Consider the following 8,022-nt stretch of genomic DNA (forward strand, 5'->3'; position numbering starts at 1 on the left):
CAATTAGCCATTAGCCATAGTACAGTGCTGATAACTGTAGGCAAAAAAGGAAAACAAAACCAACCTCACTGATCGAATGTCTGTATTATGTGTGATTTAAGATACTAGATATAAAATAAGTTATCTGCAATACACTACCATTGACTCATAATACATAATTTCATAATTTCTTTGTTTGCTGCTTTCCTTTCGGTTAAAAACTGAACATCGACCCCCTCTCTTTCTCTGTTGTCAGAGTCGTATTCGTAGGATGTGGAATGACACTGTCAGGAAGCAGTCAGAGTCATCTTTCATCGCCGCTGATATGAACAGCACAGCGACTCTCAACAGAGGTAAAGACAAACACACACACAAACATGGCAACCATGTGTACACATGTACACAGTATTTATACACATACATATTGACAGAAACTGTACACACACACACACACACACACACACACACACTCAAAACAGGTTGTTTGGATCTGAAAAGTGGAACAGAAACCAGTGGTCGTTTGACTCCTATAGGTTAATTCTGACCAATGAGATTAGCCATACACAGAAAAATAATATACCCTAAAAACAGATATTATGTTTCTTCAACTATGGGCACTTATTTGTTGCTTGGATAATATTTTAGCATTTTAACACTGATTTCAGCAGTTTTTTATGTATATATATATATATATATGTGTGTGTGTGTGTGTGAAGGTTTTTTCCTGGCCTTCATTGTTTATTTTTGCTTTTTACCTTACATTAAACCATACACTAATTCTTGGCCTTTGACTTTCATAAAACACTTTTTGCAAAACACAACACACCATTCTCTATGTAACACAAAAATCTAACAGGAATTAATATTATGGCAAAGGTGTTTGCAAATGTTTGCTTTTGAGATGTGTTTGTGATATTTTGAATGCAGTTCAAATTGCAAGTGATGTGAGGCATTTTGCATTTTGTGTGTGCGATTCTTGGATTTGTGTGTAAAGTTTTGAAAAAAAGAGGCAAAGTTTTGGAAATGTGTGTAAACAGTGTAATAAACTTAGTAAAACTGAACTAGATTGCCAAGGATACAAAATTGTCAGTGAAGAGCACGCTTCAATGTGACATGTGAAGAAAACAAAGATGAAAAGGTGAATATAAATAGAATACTTATAGTGTGTCATTTCCAATCAATTTGTAATTTTGTTGTTTTGAAGGAAAAAAAAAAATGTTTATGTGTGTGTTTAGGATATATAAAATCAGGATATATAAAAAGAAACGAGTCGGTTGGTTTATTCCAAAAAGGTTGCAAATGTCATTTCCATCACAGTTAGTTACACCATAAAATGCTGTTTGTTAGTTATTGTTAGTAGACAAATGACAAACTAGTAAGTGTTTTAACAGTGCCAAAATTGCTCATAGATAAAGAATCGTGTGAGTGTGTTTGTTTAATGAGAGAAAGAGAAAACAAACTTGTAGAAAAATCTGGAACGCAACAGGAAAGCTCTCCAACTTTCTGACCCTGAAGTCCAAATGGATCAGACATCTGTGCATGTGCTCATGTTCTGCTCATTCTCAAACGCTGCCTGCCTCTGTTATGTCCAAGCGCTAATATGATTTGCTCCTCCGAGCTCCTTTGTCTTCTCCGTCCTGTGTAAACAAGGATGTGAGATTTTAAAAGTCTTCCAGCGACATCCGAGCTGAAGCCATGGAAAAACGCTCCCAATCAAGTCACACTGGCAGGACAAAATGTCAAACATCAACAGCTGTCCAACATAAACATCATCTATGCTGAGTTCTGCACTGATGTTACTCTCCACATGGGAGGTTTTAGATTCCTGTCCACCCGAACTAACATGTTTAAAGCTGTTTAAACACAAGTTTACTGACTCCTCGTCTGCATCATTCTAACTGTTTATTGTACATCTTTTTTCTGTCTCTTTGTTGCTTCTTCCTTCTGTCTTCTCTCAACTTCCTGCCTCCATATCTGTCTCTCTTTCTTTCTCTCTTTCTGTCTCTGTTTGTGGGTGTTGTAGGTACCATGGCTAACCATCTCATCTCCAATGCTTTGTTACGTCCTCATGGCACTAATCCTTATAACACACTACTGGGAGAGTCTGCTGTGTACAATAACCCTACTGCCAACATGTTCAACACGCAAGGTTTGCCTCTCACATACACATTTACACACTTTTTGGATGGTAATTGTCTCTCAGGGTGACAAACTGTGAAATTTACATGACAAGGAGATGTGAGGCAAAATATTCACACTGCATTCACACTGTATTTCCATACAATGAAAGTTAATCAAGCTAAAATTTTGCTAAAGTTTGTCTTTTGTTTATATGGCTGCTATAAGTTTTTAGTATTGTTTTTATTATTAATAAATAATTTAGATTTATATACATTTTTATAAATATAAATTTTATATATATATATAAATGTATATTTGATTAAATATCTTACACACAAACATATGGTGTATTTCCAGAAACATAAATTAGAGTAATCAGTGTTCAGGATTGACACCTATAAAAATGTATTTAATTTACATTTAATTTGAATATATTTCATAAAATAACTTTAAAAGATTTAATACTTTTATTTTCAAAAATTCTTTAATTAGCTATAAAGATTTATTCATTATTTATTTATAAAGCTGTCAGAAAATTTAATTTTCTGGTAATTTTACTGTATAAGAAAATAAAAATGTAAAAAATAAAATAATACATACCTGTCAATAAATAGGACTAATTCATCAAATGTAATGTTTATTTAAATTTTTTTTATTGATAATGATTATATATATTGTTGGACAGTTCTATTCAAAATTGTTCTGTTGTGTATTCGGTTTCTTTGAATTGCAAATTAGCACATTTCCAATTCAACTTCCAGTTCAGTACATTTTAATTTCTGCTTAATTTAAAGGGACCCAAATAATACAATTCTGAATTTTGTCTAACACAGATTTACCAGAAAAAGAAATGATATAAAGTGTTCGCTCACCATGGTGTGTGAAATACTAAATTTTCTAGAATAATACTAAAATACTAAAAAAGTTGGTTTATTTCATTTTGTGATTATATGTGAAATACTCCATATGTTGAGTATATACATCCTAATAGGTAATTCATATTGGAAAAATGTATTAAAAGAAAAACTACACAGCGGTAAATTTCTTTGATGTCCATTCTATTTTAATTCAGCTTCCTTAAATTCAAATTTGAAAGACTATTCTGCATCTCGTTCATTACCTAGGGAAATGTAAAATGCATTAACATTCCTAATGGTACTCATACACACACAATACGATCCAGAGTTAGCATTGATATCCTACATACATACTTCCTGTGTCTGTTTAATGAGCTTGTTTATGTTGTTTCTATGTCCATCTGTTCTGTTTAATAATTTGGTGGTATAAGAACATTTCAGTCTAGCATCTGTCCTAATCGCAGCAGGTTAGCATTCAGTCACTAATGCCTGTCACAGTCTGAGCTGAGTATAATACTTCTTTCTCTCTCTCTGTGGACATGTTCCATAAGCATTTATGTATGTAATCATTCTCTCTTTCTCTCTCTCTCTCTCTCTCTCGCTCTCTCTCTCCTTTCATGCGGGTCTGCAGCCTCCTACAGAGATTCAAGTATGATTCATTTACTTTCACAACAGCTCCACGTTTATAATATATTCTCCTCTGCTTCTCTCTTCTTTAATCTTCTCCTCTTCCTCATCCCTCCCGTTCTCTCCTCTTCTCCCTCCCCATGTTAAATCCGCATCCCTCCTATATTCATCTGTTTCTTATTTGATAAAAGTTAATATCCTATTTGATATCATCTTTCATGAAGCATACATGAACCTATTCATATTACCATCAATCATAAATATTGTATGTATAAGCTTTTTTGGTCACACTTTATTTTAAGGTCCAATTTTCACTATCAACAAACCATTACAAACCGACTTTTGCCTCAATAAATGCGTAATTTGTTGCTTATTAATAGTTAGTAAGGTAGCTGTTAAGTTTAGGTATTGGGTAGGATTAGGGATGTAGAATATGGTCATGCAAAATATGTGTTTTATAAGTACTAATAAACAGCCAATATGTGAATAATAGGCATGCTAATAAACAACTAGTTAATAGTGAGAATTGGTCCCTCTACTAAAGTGTTACCGATTTTTTTTGTGTGTGTGTGCGTGTGTATGTACCAAAATGTTGTAAATGAGGTTCTGTTGTCATTTCCTCTGTTTCAGAAGGCATTCTCAACAACGCACGGGACTCCAGCGTTATGGATACGCTGCCGCTTAACGGTAATCATGGCAACAGCTACGGTGTTGCAGCAGGCGATTACCTCACCTACAGCTCTCGCGGCAGTGAGCCGCCAACTACGCTTGAGAAGAAGATCCTGAAAGAGCTGACGGCAAACTACGCTCCGTCGTACCTCAACACCCAGGAGCGACAGGGAAAAGCCCACCAGGGCACCTTGACCAATAAACTCAACAACCACCTGGCCAACGGAGGGGTCGCGGGGTCATCGTCTATTGCCAAAGACGAGGTCATGGTGCTTGACAACCCTGGAGCGTTTCACCGACACGACGATGGGGGCGGGTTAAGTCTGGAGCTCATTAGGGAGGAGTCACAAGCGCCACTCCTCCCCCCGAGACCGCCCCCTCCGGAAAACCATGCCCCCTTGCACACATTTTCAGCCCACCGGCGCCTGCCGCAGGAGAACAGCGAGAGCTTCTTCCCGCTGCTCCCCAACGACACGCACACACACTCCTCGCACACACACACTCCCCGTGCGCACACACACTCCCCCCTCAGAGACTCGCTCTATACCAGCATGCCCACGCTCACTGACCTCCCGCATGGCACTGACGACCTCATCAACGGTCTGCACGACGACGAAGACGATGAGGATGACGACGGTGAGGAGGAAGAGGGAAGCGAACTGCACCTGGCCAACGGCAAAGGGGTCGTAATGGAGGCAGACGACGTATACTACAAAAGCATGCCGAACCTGGGCTCCAGGAACCACATACAGGAACTAGAGAGCTATTACCAGATGGGACGCGGAGGCAGTGACGGGTTCATCGCCCCACCTGAGAAAGAAGACTCGTCGCCTGAAGAACAGCCACCAGACCCCTCACAGCTGGTCACCAGCCTATAGACACCGACGCACACACACAGCGTGTGTGTGTGTATGTGTGTGTGAGTGTGACACAATGCACAAGGCATGGGATACACTACCTACTGCACTGATAGAGAGACTGATTCCAGATAGCCCCCCGATTCCAGTACATACGAGTATCCAGTCACCAAAATCCTGCTCCAGTTAGAACCAGTAACCAGAAACTAGTAACCCATTCCTATGCTAGAACAAGGACTACCGCGTGTAGGCAGGTCTTGTTGACTTTTTTCTCCTCAGTCTCCTCGGAAGCTGATCTGCTGTGTAAAACTCTTGCGGATCGTCAATTCGGAGACGCGGACAAACTTTTGCTCCCTGGATCATTTGCATAGATCTCCTTCATCCGATGGCTGTCTGATTCTCCTCAAAACTCACCACTGATTGTGGAACAGACTGCGGGAAACTAGCTGCCATTTTAGATGACCGTGTATGATAATGAGACTTTGAACTCTTCTGTCGTACTGAACTGCATTACCCACAACTCTCTAGAAGACTTCTCTATGATTCTCTGCTGCACACATTCCTTCTCGTTTAGCACCGTTTCTGAGCGTGAAATCACAAAAGGCGCATCTATTCTTGAAGACTGAGGACGCATCTTGTTTTCTTACATTTATTTTTCAGTAATAATCTCAGTTATGGGAAAGGTAATCTTCACTAATTACGAAGAAATGGAACTGTTTTCCATGTAAAATGTACAGATTCCCGATATTGCATATGATCGTATGCGTTTCATGTTTTTTGACATATTTTGCCCCTTGTATGTGTTTTTGTAGACTAGACCAATCCTGCAATGCTGTGCTGGTCCTCCAAAATACTATCCCTGATAACGCACAGCACAAACACACGCTCACCTATCTACATACACACTCTCGTTTGGAAGGATGACTGTGGCCTCCTCCTTTTTTTTCCAAATGCAACACTTTGTCATTCTAATTCTCACTGTGTCGATGATAACCAAGAGACTCTGGGGAAATGACTGCTGTGTGATTGACAGCTATTGCAGATGGGATCCCAAGGATGCTGAGCGTTCATGAGTTCTAGAACGTTTACCCTTCAACACGCCGTTTTTTATGTGTAAGAGCAGAAATCGTACTTTGGATGCAGGTTGAAGAATTCCAGCTTATTGAAATTCCGGTCACACGTGTTGACACAGCTAAAATTGTTCTCAGGCTAAAAGATGGTCTATTATTGTGACGATTTCACATATCGAGTTGTGTTTTTAAAAGCTTAATCAAGAAGAGTAAGAAAGGCTAGCGGGATGTGAATTGGAACAGGTACAATAAAAGTGTGAACTGGGGAAATCATGATTATGAATCATGTGTGGAGCATGTGTAAACATAAAATAACCATGTAAAAGAGCAGACTAGAAAGATAGGACTTTAATGGAGTGGTTTGGAAGATGGAAACAACCTTGTAAAGGCCGGTTTCTGAAACTACTGTTTACTTGTTCTCAAACTGAGACTCCCTGTAGCTTGCACATCTATCCCTTGTTAACCCACCCTGAGAAAATTGACTGCATATTTATTCCTGTGATTCAGTCTTGTTTTTGTTTTCTTGTTTTTTTTTTTTCAACAGATCAGAAATGTAGGATCCTAGAGAGCGTCGGGAAAAGAATCGGATTGGCACTGAGACCTTTTTTATTGTTATTATCATCAATATTATTATTATTACAATATCAATGAAATTATTATTTATTCTTTTCATATGCATTCTAAACTGAATGAACTCATAACTAATATTTGTTGTAACAGTGAAAGTTGTTTGCCAACAAATAAAATGACTGAATTAATATTTACAATATTTCACAAGGGAGAGGTGTGAGTTTCTGCTTCTTCTTTTCTTTTGCTTTTTAATTGGATTTTTCAATTATAGAGCGACAGTTTCAACAAGACGAGGAATGGTCATGACTCCTCTGGGCAGTTTTTCAGGGAAGGATTGTCATGGAGTAAATTGTACTGTGGATTGTGATTCTCTGTTGAAAATCCTTTTGGACTAGACTTAATCTCTGTCTGGGAAACCAGCCGGAAGACTTTAACAGTCAGTCGTTCTATACTGACCCAGTTTCGGTACCGGCACGGTACCAATTAATTATGCACATCTGAGAAGAGCGCCAGCACAAACAGTGTAATTACGACCTATTGATTTTCATGTCTTTCCATGCAAACAGACACACGTCCGTCTGCAAACATGCCCAAATGTCAGACAGCCTGCGCGTGTGAGTGTGTCTGTGAGAGTTCGCTCTGCCAAATGTTACCACTTTCATGAATATTTATAGGCCGTTTTGACAGGCACTTGAGCATTTTGAAAGGAAGGAAGGATGCAGCTTTCCCCTCCAAGCAGACTATATAGCTCCATACTCTAGAGGCCTGTCCTGCCTTTGACATGAGTATAGTGTGTGTGTGTGTGTGTGTGTGTGTGTGTTCTGTAGGAAGCCGATGAAATTGAAAAATTGATTTTTGAAGAAAGAAACTGTTCACCATTCAAACTTTTAACCAGCCACACCTACAGCCTACATACCACCCAACTGAGAAGAAAACTACACTGCAAAAAAATAAATATATATATTATATATATTTTACTCAATTATTTTGGCTGCTGTGGTTGAAAGAAAAAAAACTACAAATATTGTAAAACACATTTACAGAATAAACTACATTTTACAACGTGTGACCCTGGACCACAAAACCAGTCTTAAAGCTTATAATAAGCTTTCCATTCCATTTTTCCATTCCTCATGGAATATGATCTTTACTTAATATACTAATGATTTTTGGCATAAAAGAAAAATCTACAATTTTGACCCATACAGTGTATTTTTGGCTATTGCTACAAATATACCCCAGCGACTTAAGACTGGTTTTGTGGTCCAGGGT

General features: G+C 38.4%; 1 protein-coding gene across 4 annotated transcripts in view; it reads left to right on the forward strand.

Annotated features, from left to right (window-relative positions):
• adgrl3.1 (adhesion G protein-coupled receptor L3.1) overlaps positions 1-7,541 on the forward strand; it is a 99,123-nt gene extending 91,582 nt beyond the window's left edge. Inside the window, exons 21-24 of one of the 4 annotated variants that reach the window (XM_058769609.1) lie at positions 236-332; positions 2,003-2,128; positions 3,589-3,606; positions 4,215-7,541. In XM_058769609.1, the coding sequence (XP_058625592.1) occupies positions 236-332; positions 2,003-2,128; positions 3,589-3,606; positions 4,215-5,131 (1,158 nt within the window). In that variant the 3' untranslated portion in view covers positions 5,132-7,541. The remainder of the gene's footprint in view (positions 1-235; positions 333-2,002; positions 2,129-3,588; positions 3,607-4,214) is intronic. The other 3 variants (XM_058769613.1, XM_058769620.1, XM_058769624.1) reach the window with 3 other exon arrangements.
• The last annotated feature ends 481 nt before the right edge of the window (positions 7,542-8,022 follow it).

Source organism: Onychostoma macrolepis, chromosome 01 (assembly GCF_012432095.1).
Source record: "Onychostoma macrolepis isolate SWU-2019 chromosome 01, ASM1243209v1, whole genome shotgun sequence".
NCBI classification, from domain to species: Eukaryota; Metazoa; Chordata; class Actinopteri; order Cypriniformes; family Cyprinidae; genus Onychostoma; species Onychostoma macrolepis.